This window comes from Centroberyx gerrardi, chromosome 19 (assembly GCF_048128805.1).
Source record: "Centroberyx gerrardi isolate f3 chromosome 19, fCenGer3.hap1.cur.20231027, whole genome shotgun sequence".
Classification (NCBI taxonomy): domain Eukaryota; kingdom Metazoa; phylum Chordata; class Actinopteri; order Beryciformes; family Berycidae; genus Centroberyx; species Centroberyx gerrardi.
Genome location: NC_136015.1, coordinates 20677018 through 20694266, shown reverse-complemented (window position 1 = coordinate 20694266; position 17249 = coordinate 20677018). Strand labels below are relative to the sequence as shown.

General features: G+C 41.2%; 1 protein-coding gene across 1 annotated transcript; it reads left to right on the top strand.

Annotated features, from left to right (window-relative positions):
- The first annotated feature begins 1855 nt into the window (after positions 1 to 1855).
- eif3eb (eukaryotic translation initiation factor 3, subunit E, b) lies at positions 1856 to 10353 on the top strand. Its single transcript, XM_071894966.2, has 13 exons — positions 1856 to 1967; positions 2386 to 2503; positions 2881 to 2998; positions 3141 to 3183; positions 3872 to 3976; positions 4140 to 4265; positions 4894 to 5018; positions 5478 to 5604; positions 5700 to 5801; positions 7822 to 7931; positions 8277 to 8379; positions 8828 to 8962; positions 9941 to 10353. Exons 1-13 carry the CDS (start codon positions 1878 to 1880, stop codon positions 9977 to 9979), a joined length of 1341 nt encoding a protein of 446 aa, XP_071751067.1. The 5' UTR covers positions 1856 to 1877; the 3' UTR covers positions 9980 to 10353.
- Positions 10354 to 17249: the final 6896 nt, after the last annotated feature.

Genomic DNA, 17249 nt, shown 5'->3' with positions numbered 1-17249 from the left:
CCATCAGCCTGGATCTGGATACGAACAAAGCGTGATCAGCAGAGGCGGGGACTTGAGTCACATGACTTTGACTCGAGTCACAGTTTTAATTGCTTGAGACTTAACTTGATGCATGAAGAGAATATTTAGACTTGACTTGACTCGGGTTCTGGTGACTTGGGACTTGACTCTGACTTGTACTTTGATGACTTGAAAAGGTTTGACAAAAGATCTTGTGTTTATGTAAATGACTCAGATTGAAAGTGATGAGATTTGTTCCAGCAGACGACTGAATTTAAATTCTGTTTTCTGAATTTGTATGGAATGATTGAATTTATTGAAGTTGAAACTGATTATAGAAATCAAACTCATGATGCTCTTACCAAGTTTTTATCCTATTAAAACCATATTGCATTGAAAAGTCCTAGATATTTAGTTTTCTTTAAGATATTAAATTGATACTGGACTCTTGATTTGTTCTGACTTGACTTGGTGGTCTACATTCAGACTTGAGAATCGACTTGAGACTTGTGCCACAAGACTTGAGACTGTCTTGGGACTCGAGCAAAGCTGACTTGGTCACACCTCAGTGATAAAGTGCTGGATTCAAATGGTAATATATCACCGGCGAGCTGAGCTTTTGCTTTTTCCCTCTCAGTGACTGATGCTGTCAAAGTTCAGCATGCTGCCTCTCTGATCTGTTACCTGCCTGAATAAACTTCAGACCTGGAAGAGGACAAGAAAACAGCCAGACACTCAGCCAGGTCGGCCACATGTCAAAAGTGTTAAGAGTTCCCTTGTGTCCATATGTTTGACCTAAAATATTTTTGGTCGGTTTGAGACATTAATACCTTACTTCAGCATTTTCCGAAGCCATTTTTCAAACTGTGAAGCGTCGTTCCAGACGTTTCTTCATATTGATGTGGAGAGATGTTTGTGCTGTGTCATCGGATCTCCAGTATGGCATGAAGGACCAGTACTTTTCTTTGATGTGCGATGGCATGCCAACAACTTGACTACCACCAAGGGGAAAAAAAAGTTTTACCATTATGCTTGACTTGCCTGTCATTTCCAGCAGAAGATTCATATTAACACATGCAATGTTTTCATTACATGTGTACATAAAGCAGGTATAAAATATAAATGAAATGAACTGAAATGTGTAAAAGAACAGCATGTTCAATAGTTATTAATCTTCTGTCTGTCTGTCTATCCATCTACAGTATGTTTGTGTCCTCCTGTCTGTCTGTAGCTCTTGAAATAGCTGGGAAATAATGTAATAATCTGAACTAATCCACTGCTTGAGCTCTAAAACCAATTGTACATTTATAAGGCTGAAGTACTTACACAGGCACAGTGACATTTTCAGAGGTATTTTGTTTTCATTTTATAATGTTGCAGGTTCCCAAAAACATTTCCCAATCTAATAAATGAGAAAAGAAGAGCGGCCAGCACTGGATCAGCAAAGGCTTTCATTTAATCAACGACCACAGTGGCTGGTTTATTCAAGTATTTACTTTTTTTAATTTAACAAGGGACATTTTTAGAATAGATGGTTGTGGTAGATGGTTACACGATTAGCTACAATTACAGTCCTTTGCATTGGAAACCATCAGGCCAACCTACTTTTTCCAGATATGGACTTTAGTTACCTAATCATGTGCTTTTCTATAAGCCCGTCAAATGTCCTTATTTTCTAATGTAAATGTATCTGTCTGAGCCCTGGTTTGTGGGCATCACTCAGCAGCTTGTGTAGCAGTCAGATAAACAGTGATGTAGCGCTACGAGCTGACCAAACCCCTTCATGCAGCACCGGCAGCGCAGTGACAGAGACGAGCGTGCCTCTGTTGTGTCTGCGCTTGGTTTGTTTATAACGTTCGTGTTTGAAGCCTGCAAACATGGCGGACTACGATTTGACAACTAGGATAGCACATTTCCTGGACCGGCATTTGGTCTTTCCGCTGTTGGAGTTCCTATCTGTGAAAGAGGTACAACGTTGTTAGCATTGTATAACGCCAAAATATTACTTCGCTGTTTATCAGTGGACTTTAATACCTGAGAACACGACTTTAGCATTGATCCGCCACGGCCGAGCTAGCTAGCTAGCTAGCAGTAACGTTACCTAGTTTGCCAGTAAATAGCTACTGCTAAGTTCAGTTAACAATCTATAGTTATGGTGTAGCTTAACTATAATTATATAATCAATAGCCGACGGCGAATCTGAAAGACTACTGACAATTATGTATTTTTCCAGGGCTTCTTGTCTAGTTGATGTTGTCCTGCGTCTTATCCTGTAGCCTCTTTTAACTGACTGTATTGGGCGACTAAACATTCATATGTACTCCTGTAGTATGTTCAAACGGCAACTAAATATCTTGAAACTTTCCATTTCTTTAACTCTAACAGATCTACAATGAAAAGGAACTTCTTCAGGGAAAGCTGGATCTCCTCAGCGAGACAAACATGGTGGATTTCGCCATGGATGTGTACAAAAACCTGTATCCAGACAAGGAAATCCCACACTGTAAGAAGGCTTACACACCTGATAACAGTCTGTGTGTGTTTCACAGATATGTGATTGTGTCACACAAACTAGCCTTTCCATCTTGTAGCCACAGTGAAATCCCAACATTAACTGGCTACTTGAAATATTTTATCAGCCAAGCAAGATTTTTAGAACAGAATGGGAATCCATCGAGGAAGAGTAGATGTACCTTACTGTAATGATGAACAATTTACCAGAATTTTGCTGTTAGCTGCGATTAATTTTCCATCCAGTTTCCTAAACATAAAGGTACTACTGTTGTTGACCATTAGGGAAAGCTGTTTTTCCCTTAATTTAGACTTTACTACCACTCATGCAACAGCAGTATACTAATGAGAGAAAGTTTCCACTCTCAGCCTTGAGGGAGAAGAGGACCACTGTGGTGGCCCAGCTGAAGCAGCTGCAGTCGGAGACGGAGCCCATTGTTAAGATGTTTGAAGACCCAGAGACGACGCGGCAGATGCAGTCCACCAGGTCAGATCAACACATCTTTCTCACATGCTTTGTTCATTCTGTCGTACACTGATGTTCAGTGACAGTTTTGAAAGTAGGTGAGTGTTAAAGGCTCATCTGACTGACTTTACATCATTTGATCCGTTGTTTTGTTTTTCCTCAGAGATGGGCGGATGCTGTTCGACTATCTGTCGGAGAAACACAATGTAAGTTGTGCAGTGTTAGGGTGCACTCACACTATTCTACTTTTTGTAGAAAAAGCGCTGCCTTCACTGCATTTTAATCTGAAAAGGCAGGTCGCTGGATGTGCATTTTGTTTCCATAACGACCAACTTCCACCATGGGCAAACACTATTATTGTCCAACTCTCACTCCCGAACACAGCCAATGTGCTCCTTACTGACTCTTTATGTTGAGAGCGACAATGACTACCAACGTCTCTACTGGTACTTTCCATTTTCATTCTAGTTGTGTTTGTTGTCGCAAACTGTCAGTGGCCTAGGTGCAGTAAAATGCCAATTCATCTTCCTTGTAATTAGTCAGTTCACAAAAAAGCAGTCCACCTCATGTGCACTCCTATTAAAACTAGACTTTTCGCAACTGTGCTCAGCGCCTTCTCACAGCAGCCACTGTCCATTAAGTCTAATGTAAAAAAAAGTGCTGACAGTATGAAAAAAGGTTGATTAGTGTGAACACTCTTAGGATGTAGACCTCTAACATCCACTTTCATTATAACCGCTTATATCTAACCTAGCGTTTTATAACTGACCCTTTATCAGCCAAATTGCAGGTAGAATAGGCAAACCTCCCAGTCACTAACAAACTTTTTTTACCCTTGTTGCATGTGCTTCTTAGTTATTTGAGTTCCTTATGCTCTTGTTTCTCATTTCTCAGTTCCGCCAAGAGTACCTGGACACGCTGTACAGGTATGCCAAGTTCCAGTATGAGTGTGGTAACTACTCTGGGGCTGCAGAGTACCTCTACTTTTTCCGTGTGCTGGTAAGAGTAACTACTCACATTAGAATATTACAGCAAGCTCTGTACAAGCCACATTGAATTGAATAGTCTGTTCTTCAAATTACATTGTAGTGTGTGCACTGTCACTTTTGCTCACTGTCATCTGATTAAGATTAAGAGACTGAGTTTGTTACTCTTGTCTCAGGTTCCCTCAACAGACAGAAATGCCTTGAGCTCTTTGTGGGGGAAGCTGGCCTCTGAGATCCTGATGCAGAACTGGGAGGCGGCCATGGAGGACCTCACTCGACTAAGGGAGACTATTGATAACAATGTAAGGGACAAATACTTAAGAAAACCCAATAAGCTTGTATTTTATATTTTGCAGGTTTATTTACAGATGTAATCACAACAGTATTTGGTAGATTTAGAGTAGTTATACACGGAAAAGTAAGAAGATAGATCCAACAATATTGTACTGAAACTCACAATTTTCTGATACAACTAATAGACTTAGTCACCAGAAAACATCCTCTAACAGTCCTTTTTATTTGGGAGGTAGGAAATCACATGACAATGAGATTGAAACTCAAGGCATCTTGAGTACAATCAAATAAAATTGCCATTTATTGAGGGACCCAGATGAAGCCCTATATGGAGTGCATTTTTTTAGGTCATTTGCCCCAATAAATAAGTTTTATTGGCAAAACCAGAGCCTTAGTATGCCTGTTTTTAAAATTAAATTCTAACCATGATGGTTAAAGAGTACTGGTCTCGCATGAAACCCGCTCCTTTGGACATTTGTCTACAATTGTGCATGAAAACACTCCTTGAACGTTTGTCTGTGTAGTTATCACAGGTATTATTTTCTGAAAAGCCTGCTACATTTTATAACATTCTTTTCTTCTTCTTCTTCCCTTTTTTTTTCTTTTATATCACTCTTTCCTTCCTCTCCCCTCCAGTCGGTGAGCTCCCCTCTCCAGTCTCTCCAGCAGAGAACGTGGCTCATCCACTGGTCCCTGTTTGTGTTCTTCAACCATCCTAAAGGCAGGGACAACATCATCGAGCTCTTCCTCTACCAGCCTCAGTAAGTGGTTTTTAGTTGTTTTTTTTTAATACACTGAGGGCTTTACATTGACATTTTATATGTTCAGCTATAGGCCTTTAGAAGACACTCTCATCCTCTTACAATGAGTGAACAGGTAGGCCTTCAGTGTCTCGCTCAAGGACATAAGGCTGTTGTATGGACACCCTGCTGCTGTATTGTTGGTTTGATGTTTTTTCTTTTTTTTCCTGAAGGTATCCTGAGTCCTATTTATTTGGAAGTTGTGGCGCATAAATTTAAGGGGTTTGGCGTGCAAAAAAATTAAAGGGTTTGTAGCAAATTAAACAGTATTTAATTGCATGAATACAAGTTTTATCAGCACAGCTTGTGTGTGTGGAAAATGCACTCCCTTTCTTTTGAAGAAGGACAGATGGTATCCAAAGGCCGTTGTGATGGCAACTAATGATGATGCGACTGTATGCTGCCTTGTGTATTTTCCAGGTACCTGAATGCGATCCAGACAATGTGCCCACACATCCTGCGCTACCTTACAACTGCAGTCATCACCAACAAAGACGTACGCAAACGGAGGCAAGTGCTCAAGGACTTGGTGAAAGTCATTCAACAGGTAAGATTAATAAATGCTGGCGAAATAATCATCATGTTGAGTGCCTTAAGGAATTAGTCAAACCTTGAATAGTGGTTGCTCTCTCACTTCCCCAGGAGTCATACACATACAAGGACCCGATCACAGAGTTTGTGGAATGTCTCTATGTGAACTTTGACTTCGACAGCGCCCAGAAGAAACTGAGGGAGTGTGAGTCGGTAAGAGTAACTTCCAAAAGTTTTCTACTTCACTGTGCCCGCCTGACAGTGTGTGTTTGTCATGGCGCATAGGCCTAAATCGCCCCATAAAAGTTTGCCTCTCCTGGGACTGAGGGGTAATATGAAGCTTCCCTTAGCTATGGTGCTCTGATCTCCTGAGTCCTAGGCATTTAACTTAGCAGCTATTCAGCCTGAGCAAATCCATGTCTGCCCTGATTTGCTGGCTCTTACTTTTATTCAGTTTGATTTTCAAAGCGGAACAGCTGTCAGATTTGGGGCTCGGTTGCCTTCTCTTTAGAAACCCTTGACTGCAGTTTTGTAGTTGTGCTCTGGGACCACTTTGCACATACTCCATGCACTCATCAATTGGCTTTTACCCTTTGTGTATAAATTATGCAGTGCTTGTCAAGGCACAACAATCAACAATCCTGTCACTGAGTGTGAGCATAATAATGGAAGCATGAACATAGTTCATTAAGTCATTCCATAGTCAAAGGCTTTGTTGACTCTTAATGGTCAGGGGTGATTTATTTACAGGATTTATTTACAGGGTTTTTGTTCATCTTTCCCCTAGAGATCGAAATAATTCTAATTGAAACAAACAAAGATTCTTACTTTAAACTTCATCATTTGAAGTTTTTTTCCCATTTGGAACAGTGTTTCCTGGAATAAAATTCCTCTAATTTAAAAGGAAAACTGTTCATTAAATAGTTTGAAAAGCATGGTAATGATGTCAGCAATGGGCCTGGCTTGTCTTGATGACAAGCTATGAAAGCTATTAAACTAATTGAGTATTTATGTGTGATTTTATTACGACACCTTAGGCTGTGTATACCACTGCGAAGCATTCAATGATTGGATTTCTTGTACAATAAAAGCTCCTTGTGGAATAATGGCACCTCATCGCTTTTTGAAATTCCAGACACTAATGTATTCACAAATTTAAGCTGTTCTGGAGATTTGAGGTGGCCAAACATCCCATTTGATGTTTCTCTGTGATCGCTGCTGTGTAAAACGCAGACACAGACGTCATTTGATAATCTCCCACAAATACTCAATTGGGCTCGTGTCTGGTGATAGCTTCCATGGTTCATGTCGGGTGATAGTCTGGTCCCATGTTCTTCTTTAGCATCAGCACAATCACAATTACTTGAATCACCAAGTCAGACAGAACAGGGATTTGCCCGGGTGACACTGGTGCAGAGACATATTAACATGTTTTAGTATTACAGTACATATTGACAGAGACCGTGTGAAACATACTATGGAATATAGAATATACATATCACTCTACAAGTAAAATATTCCAAGTTTTATAGCTGTGTGCATTAGCGTCATCATCATGTTTTTTTATGGGACATTATGTCGTCTTTGTGTAGACACATTCTTGTGAACACAGGAACAATACGTGATAGAAACTTTGTACTTACACGACAGGTTCCCCCTGTAGAGCAGACGACCTGATTAGGCTTTGGAGCACCTTGCTGCATAAATTTGCATGTTAATGAGGAAAAAAACATATTTTCTGATGTTTAATGTATCATGGTGATTATGATGCGTGCCTCCTGGATGACAAAACCCCCATTTGGAAACAAATACAAGGCAGTATGAAGATAATCAATTGCGAGGTTAGATGGCATTTAACTTGACCTTTTTAGGTTTAAGGAAATGCAGCCAGAAAGACGAGAGAAAACACCCAAACTGATGAGGTGCCTGCAAACCTCGTGTGATTTGTAACATCTTATTAATATCCACGAGTGCTTTGGCAACACAAGTATACTTGTCATGCCAATAAAACCATTCTGATTCATACGATTTAAAATTATAGCTACACACTCATAACTCTGATATTGAATGATTTTATTATTACATATGTTTTCAAGAGGGAAATGCACTCCATGCTGGTACAGAGCTACAAGAACTATTTACTGTGATTTTCCATGATACCTCCTGATGTGAATGTGAATGCTTGTTTGGTGAATAAAATTGACAATTTTGTCTTTTTTTTTTTACCCTCCAGGTTCTTGTGAATGACTTCTTTCTGGTTGCTTGTCTTGAGGACTTCATCGAGAATGCCCGTCTCTTCATCTTCGAGACCTTTTGTCGCATTCATCAGTGTATCAGCATCGGGTACAGCGGCCTTGAAAGGGGCTTACTTGTCAGAGCCATTGTGCGCATTGTCTTTCTTTTTTTTGTGTGGAGGCACGGTTGCTTTAGAGGATGAGTAAAAGTGATGAATTGATTTTTTCTTTTTTTTTAACTTCTAGACCTGCACAGTTCATGTTCCGGAGCAATATTACTTCTCAATGCTCCCCAATTTTAGATGTTATTCATGCCCTCCCAGTTTTTCAAGTACTAAACAGTGAACTGTGAAAAGGGTACTTTCGCAGACTTTGGTTTCTCCCTGAGGATATTTACTTAACTGAATTGCCCTCCCCTCCCTCCTTCCCTCCCTCCTTCCCTTTCTCCGCTCAGCATGCTGGCAGACAAGCTCAACATGACGCCTGAGGAGGCGGAGAGGTGGATCGTCAACCTCATCCGTAACGCCAGACTTGACGCTAAGATCGACTCTAAACTGGTGAGACTCTGCATTCACTTCACTGAGATCCACCTTCAGTAAGATGAGCTTCAAATCGCTCAGCCTAGCATACACAGCCAAGCCACATCACTTTGACTACTCATTTGGATAGTAATGTTGCCGTTTGTTTATTTTGTTGCTGTCAGACGGGACAGGACAGAAAATCACCTATCTCCACAAGTGCATTTTTCAGGAATTAATGTGGCATTAATAAATGGTATTGCTTTTAACAGTTCCCATGAGCCTAATGGTTGTGAAACATATTTAAAACACCATGTAAATAACTGTGTTCAATTTGAAAGTCTAAGGAAAAATAAAATGTGGCTGCAGCTGTAGCATACTTTAGCCTCAACACTCAGTCCTTCACGCACATCCAAGCCTGTCAGGATTTAAGCCAGTGGTGAACTACTTTTCAAATAAATAAACGTCTTTTGAATTTATCCTTTAGGGTCACGTGGTGATGGGCAACAACGCGGTGTCGCCGTACCAGCAGGTGATCGAGAAGGCCAAGAGCCTCTCCTTCCGCAGCCAGATGTTGGCGATGAACATCGAGAAGAAGCAGGCCCACAGCAACAGAAACGAGGTACGCCGGGCCCGAAATATCGCACAGGGATGCAAACTTATCACCTTTAGGCAATATTGGCTGTTGGGGGCGGGCTTTTTCAGAATGAGGATATAAACATTTGTTATGTACAATGTTATCGACCTGCTTGTTATTCAATCAATTGATGAGTCGAGAAAAAGATCATCACTCGGATGACCTTTTCAGAATCAGAGCCGTTATCTTTATGAACAACTAATAACAGAATAATAGCAGATTAGTTCAATCAGTAGGATTTTAGTGAACCAAGATGTTATGAGTTTATTATATTTGTTTTCAATGTTTTTTTTTCATGCAACTGTTAATTCATTGATAATTTTAGGCATTTTTCTGGTATCATATCAATTTATACAAATATGCAAAGGTCTTTGAATAACACTGGATCTAAAGGGGCCATTTTTCATGTTTGCACTGATTTGCAGGATAAAAATGTAGAAAAGACAGACATTTTTACAGAGTGTGTCCCATCATCCTCACTCCGCCCGGTCACCTGTCATATACAGTAGACGTTTAACACTATCCTTTGTGATGCTGCCCTCTGATGGAGTTGAGGGAAAATACTCCTTTTCAGATGACTCACATTCATTCATCTTCCCACTTTGATGATAACAATAATTGTAAAGTAACATGACAGCAACATTATTTAAGGAGTTTGTCTTCAAAACACCGCATTCCATTCTGGGGGAAAATTCATTACCTAAAGTTGAATTGCCTACATCCCTAAAATACAGAAGCATCCATCATTTTATCAGAGAGAGAGAGAGATTCTATCTTTAAAAGGTGCCATAATTTGTATTTTTGTCCCATCAATCATTTTGTAAGAGCGGCTGACACGTTTTTTCAGTTGTTGGATATCTAAATTTGGAACAAAACTCTTCTTTTGTTGCCTTTTATAATGTATTTTGAGCCAAGATGCTCTAATGGCTCTTCTGTTGTTTTGCTTGTTTCCTTTTCCCCCAGACACCAAACTGGGCAGCTCAAGACACTGGCTTCTACTAAACTACAGATCAGGATGAAGAGGATGAACACGGCTCTTGGGGAGTTATTGAGACTTTATATTGGATTCATTAATTTATTTGTTTAGCTGCTTTTCTCATTGAACTGCCACTTTACTTCTTCACAACTGTCACTCATGTCCATGGGTGATGTTTCTCACAGATGAAACAGGACTTTTACATTAAGTGGACACTATTTTTGTATTCTGGTTTTACAGTTTTAACATTATTTCTGCTGTGATCACATTAATTTATGTCTGAGGTCAAAGTGTGAATTTTAATTACTGATTCAGTCTGTGAGATTAACCATCCAACCACAAATGTCACATGTCAACAGTAAAATAAAGCATACTTTCACCTCTTTCCTTGCTGTATCCAATTTGAAACTTTTCTATTAATTCACCACACTAGATGGCACTATTGACTTTGTTTCTCCCCTGCCTGCAGAAAGCTGTAGTGTTTTACAAACCAACATTCCTGTCAGTTTTACCACACTGCAGTTTCTACCACTGAGCATAAATTTAATCTGTGTAGGTCCGTTGTAAAAGCAAGGACATAAAGATGCAAGTCGATAAATAAATGAAACTAAATAACATTCTGAGAGTAGACAAACTTAATTTGGTCCTCCTGGGCTGCAGCCAGACGGCCACTTTTGGGAAGAACTTGGAAATGTCATACTGCCGTTGGTATGGAAACCAAATGGGACGGAAAGCATTGGGACAGTGAGTCACAGGAGACAGGATGTGCATCAGTTACACACTTGGGCCACTTTCAAGTATACTGAAAAAAAATATACATGCAACAATTTCAAAGATTTAGTTACACTATATAAACAATAATTGTGCACAAGTTTTGAGAGAAATAAACTTTTCGTGGATGGGGTATGTTAGTTCAGCTAATGACACATGGGACCAAAACTTTACATGTTGCATTTATATTTTTTGCTCGGTATACATTGAGCTTGCGTGTGTAGCATTATGCATTGTAACCATGTCAGTTAAGGCTTATGCTGGTGCCATCAATGCTTTGTCAACCACGCCTTATTTGTGAATATTGAATTAGACTGCACACTGCCAACTCCATATCAGCGTATCATAAGTAAATATTTAACTTGTTTAAAAGTGCTGGTGAAACCAGTCTACGTTAAGTAGTTACACGTTACACATTATTATAGTAGCATTCAACCTTAAGGATCAGAATTTACTTTAAACCAGTTGGGTGAGCAGGTTTGGTCCAGTATAACATGCTCTGTTTCTATCTCACTTTTTTTTTTAGACTGTCTATGAAATGTGTTTATTGTCATTTTGTCTGCAACTAAATGTGCGGCTGCTGTTTGGTGTTAAAACGAGATCCTTGATCTCAATGGGACTAACCTGGATAATTAAAAAGGGTTAAAATAGATGAACTTTAAAGGAATGACAGGCAGCTCCTCCACAAACACCTTCCAGACGATCTGCAGTTGTCTGTCTGCTTGGAGATGCCGGCACCTCTCTCGATACACAAATTACTGCTGGCAGGTGTTCAAGTACAGAGGGGAAAGTGCCCCAGGTGCATTTCTGAGTCGCCCCTTACTATTACATGCTCTTATATGTGTGTGTGTGTGTGTGTGTGTGTGTGCCTGTACGAGGATTCCTTCAGATGTTCACCTTGGGAGTGGCCGACGGTTATTCCATTTGCTGTAACTCCTAGCCACTCCTCCTCCACCGAGATGTTTCCCTTATGCACACACACACACACACTCACACACTTTTCCAGGACTCAGTAAATTACAATACACACATACACACACACACACAGGCACACACACACACACACACAGAGCTGACGTGGGCTGAGGTCTGAGGGCTCCTTCTGGAACAGCTGGTACCCATCTGTGGCTGCCGTTGCTGTTGCTGCTGCGTCTTCCTGCTGTTGCAGGCGCTGAGGCTGGCCTGAGAGGACCCAAACCGGCCCGCAGGATCCCATTCATGCTGCAGGCACACACGGGGAAGCAGACTGACAAGACAGCAAGGCTCTACTGGTGACAAGCAGACTCCAGCATGGACACCCTGACAGCCTGGGCCCTCACTAACCCGGCTGCGGCCCGGCTCCTCTGGGTCTTGGTCCTGGTCCTGGCCACCCTCCTGGTCTGGCTCTTCTTCTTCTGCTGCTACACCAGGAACCACAGCTCCTCTCCCTCCATGGAGAGGTACCTGGCAGGTAGGTGGGCCCTCGATTCCCTCCCTGTGCGTCTCTGGAGGCCTGCGATAGGCTTACAACAACCGGACTGATGCAGCTAACTGTGAAGGTTTAGCTTCAAGTCTTTCTCGGCTTCACTGGGAGGAACATTCAGTTTTTTTCCCTCCGAGTCCAGTAATTGTAAATTGTTAGGGTTTCGTTGCCAAGACTGCCATTTCCACATTTTTCAGAAATTGCCAGCCCTTGTTGGCTCCGCCTGCATTTTGTGGTTGGAGCTGGTCCGATTTGCTGTTTAAATGTACTTTTAGCTATCTGAAAGGATACAATGAGGCTTTCATACTCTACGGTGCAATAAAACATGGGTATTTTTAGGATTCTGCTCTAAACCTTCACAGGCATACTTTCCCATCTGAATAAGAATGTGGAGTTACATTTTACTGTTGTTCCACAGTCCACACTGTGAGCTTAATGACACGTTTTAAATTTGACATGATGTGATGTCATGGTTCAACTACTCCTGCCTCGCTACAGTGATTTGCAGAGTCATGGTAACCTGCATGTTAATACTTGCAGCATGTGGATGGTGGCAGTGTACAGTGACTCAGGACCCCTCTGTCTCTGTCATCTGTTGTACAGTTCACATGACTGTTGAATCAGAGCTGCTTTTAAATCATTTCATGAACAAACAGTTGCATTGATGATATTGTTATATCATCAACATGATGTGCGATAACATGATGTGCTTATACTGTACTTTTAGCTGTTGTGGCACATTTTGTATTTGGGAGATGTGGGGGGCGTCAAACTATTTCCCAGCTTCTAAAATAATGTTTGTTTGTTTCCATACAGTTATGGTGAAGCATTCCAAATCAAAAGCTTCAAGTCAGGTGAGTAAATCAATCACATAAGATAGACTCTGTTATGTGCAACTTCTTAAGAGGTATATGCTATCAAATGTCAACACATGTTATGCCTTAAATTCTCATCCTGGGTAACCATGGTGCCGTTTTAGAAGAGTAAAATCTACTTTTATCAGCGTTACATAAGTGTTTCTCTGTGTAGCAGCCTGCAGTGCCTCCTTCAGACTTCAGAGGTCTCTGTTCACTTGCACATTTTCCAGTCTTCATCCAGTGGGCCAACTGATAAGATGATAAACAACACAAACCCAGCCAGTCTGACGAGTTCATTATTATTGAGCTATTCAAAGCACTATCATTCAGGACTATTATGATTAAGACATTATGAAATCAAGATACTCACATGGCTCTATCTGAAAGCTTCTGACACAAAGTAAACTAGTAATGTCTTCACACATTAAAGGGACCACACTTTTACACCACAATTCAAATGTTCCTATATCAATAAAGATATTTGATCAAGGTTGTTAAGTCAATTTGTTTGAGCAGCTGAATCTAAGAAGTCCATTCATTTTTACAGGCACATTGAGATTGGATCAACAAATCACTACTGGATTTGGTCTTGATTGGCACTTCTTCCTAAGCAAGAGCTAAATTCTCTGGCTTTCAGTAAACCGGCCGTGCAGAATTTGAATTTTCTGGAATGCCTCCATAAAAGCAGGTTAGCAGCGTTTAAATAGGTCAGGCTCAGACTGTCTGCAAATCATAGTCAAGCTTTGAGAATGTTCCCAATGTGTGAATTTATTCTTCAAAAACCCTATTAACTGAAATTACTAATCTGTGACCTTTTCATATACGTAAATGTCCATTTTGCACCTCAGCATCGCCAGCTGGTATGACACAGCAGTGATTCAACCTTTAAACAGCTCATGAAAGCTTTTACATTTGCTGCCCTAAACACCTGGTGTCTGGTAGCTCTTTCATGGGAAAAATCCACTGGCGTGCAGGAAGTGATGTGTTTTACATTGATGCGTCTCTGGCAAGAGCAACAGCGCTTTGTTTGGAATAAATAGAAGAAGAACTGGGTCGTTAGCATGAGCACAGTATCTGTACAGCAGGTCTCTCTGAAGGACCGTCTCCAGCTTGGGTTCCCAAAATGAAAGTTCTCCCCTTTCGTCCCATCACTAGAGGAAATGGTTTATATCATTCCCACGCAGTCTGTGTAATACAATACAACCTCTCAGCAGCCGCAGCATTATCTAGTGTCAATTCCATTACTAAGTATACTACAAGTGAGCTCATGTTGTACTCTATCTATAACTGTCCTGGCCTCGCACAATGTGTTTTGGCACAGCCAGTGAGTGTTGTTATAGAGTGGAGAGGCACTGTGCAGCCATTGTGTGTGATAAGCGGGAGAGGCTCTGTGAGACGGGTCCAGCCCCGGCCATGAAGCGAGAGTCTTTGTCTGTGTGGCAGCGGCGGGCCAACAAGGCTTCACTTCCTTCTCCTGCACCAAGTGGGAGGACCGAGAGACGAGCCAAGCTGGTTCTCCTCTCTCTCTCTCTCTCTCTCTCTCTCTCTCTCTGTCTCTCTGGAGAACAGAGCTGCACACATCCATCCACCCCTGTAACGCAGGGACCGTCGGTTATCAGGCTTTCAACCTCTGTGCTGAAAAAGGCCTTTGTGTTGAAAATCATAATAAGCAGTGGTGAATGAATGTATGCATTTGTTTTACAGTCTTGGAGAACTATGGGTCTTCTTGCGGCTAATGCTAACTATCAGCAGAGGCTCGGAGCATAGAGAAAGTACTTCAGGGCCAATGGTGAAGGTTGGGGGGGCTCTTAGAGTAAATAGCAGCTCCCACTTACTTAATAACTATAGAAAATAACATCATCAACAGTCAGTTAGAGGCAGAGGGTCCATTAAAATTCCTCTATCGGTGCCCATCATGACCTGACTCTGCTGGAGGTTCAGAGTTTACAGTAGAGTGATGAATGGGTTTTTGCTATTGCTGAATTCCTCGGCTGAATGACCTCACATTCCTATATGTCACAGTATCAGATGTGAATGATTTCATTATGATTGCTGGTGTTTTTCCACAGCTGAATGAATGACAGCCTTGTTTCGTTTTTGACAATGAAACTCATGCACTCTACACTACATTATAGCATATGATGGATGATACGATCATTCAATTCAAAATATTGATCTCTTAATTTCTGGTCCCATTGGGTCTAATGGCTGTATGACTGACAGTTCAACCCACCTGCCTGCTGAGAGAAAGTGTTGACTTACAAAAACAGACACTATAAATATACACTCACCGGCCACTTCATTAGGTACATCTGTTCAACTGCTTGTTAACACAAATATCTAATCAGCCAATCACGTGGCAGCAACTCAATGCATTTAGGCATGTAGATATGGTCAAGACGATCCAAGCATCAGAATGGGGAAGGAAGGTGATTTAAGTGACTTTGAACGTGGTTTGAACATGGTTGTTGGTGCCAGACGGGGTGGTTTGAGTAATTCAGAAACTGCTGATCTACTGGGATTTTCACGCACAACCATCTCTAGGGTTTACAGAGAATGGTCCGAAAAAGAGAAAATATCCAGTGAGCGGCAGTTCTCTGGGCGAAAATGCCTTGTTGATGGCAGAGGTCAGAGGAGAACGGCCAGACTGGTTCGAGCTGATAGAAAGGCGACAGTAACTCAGATAACCTCTTTACAACTGTGGTGAGCAGAAAAGCATCCCAGAATGCAACACGTCGAACCTTGAGGCAGACGTCACTTTGGTAGCCGGTTGACACTGAGCTGAAAGCTGATACCTACCCAGTATTACTAAGGTGTACCTAATGAAGTGGCCAGTGAGTGTATATGAAGAATCCTGTTCTAAAGGAATAATAATAATTTCCTTTGTGTTGTTTGTCAATCAAATATAGTTTGTTAATTAAAATACTACATCTACTACGCTAATGAGAATAATGAATTTCCAAACTGCTTTTGAAACATTGTGTACTAAAATCATTACCAGAAGTTTGTCATTTAACATCTTAAAATATCAAGGATCTACACTGTAAGAGCATTTATCATTTTGTCAGCTAAGAACCTAGGTTACCTCCTTTCAAAAGTTCCACAATTTGTATTAATTCTTTTGTTATGGATCATTTCCAAGAGAGGATATCTCACTTTGGAGCAAAACTTCCATCTGATGTTGTGGCTATACTCGTCTTCAGGGATTTTCAATTCAGGGAAAACAACGTGAAAAACAAAACCCCATTTGTTTATCTGACAGCACTAATCACAATCAATGGCCTCTGAATAAGCATGTCTTTGTCCGGCCCAGTCACAGCATGCCAGATATCAAAAGAGTGTTTTCCGATGGTGAGATCTACAATTAGAGAGAAGCCTTCCCTCTGAGCAAACTTTTAGAAATGAACCTTCATTTGACTCAGGTACAAAAACACCTCGAACCTCGGTGGGATTATGTCAATATTACAGTGATTCAGTGATACAGTTTTTCCCCCAAAACTTCTGTCTTGTCAGGGTGGAAAAGCCTCTGAAACATCATTTAGACCATCATGTGACACTAAAACTCTCCATTGAAACCCAGACTAATAGGATTCTTTTAGGCATTTTTAAAGCAAGATGACCCGCCCCACCTGTTCAATGCTAGGGAAAACTCTTCTATGATTGTATGAATACTGATTTAGGTGAAATGACTGAAGCCACCGTGTCATTTACAGCGCAAGAAAAAGCCCAAAGACAAACAAGCTGCTTGCGTCCAGCTGGAGGAAGCGGTGGCGGTGGCGGTGGCGGAGGAGCGTGTGCCCTCTGGACAGGAACCACCAGGTCCTGCAGCGAGGAAAAGGAAAAGACGGACGCTGAAAGCCGGGGTGGAAACTGTGACTGCAGAAACCACACGAAAGGTGAGGAATATTTCTCCGCTGTGTGTCATGGAAGGCCTCATTTCCTGGCACTTCAGGACCGTTTCTCCACTTAGTTTCATGAGTTGGTGTTTGGATCTTTTTGAAGGATTTGAAAGACTTGAACGCATCCTCTTTTTTCAACAATACCATACTTAATAATCGTGCAGTTACACACAGTCGTACCTGGGAGCCCAAGAGGAAATACGCAGCAAATCTGCCAGTGTTCATAAGTGTTGATGATGTAGCTCTAGGGCAGCTGTTCAAAAAAGTGTTAAATTAACTCTGATGTGAGCTGACTTTTAGACTCTCG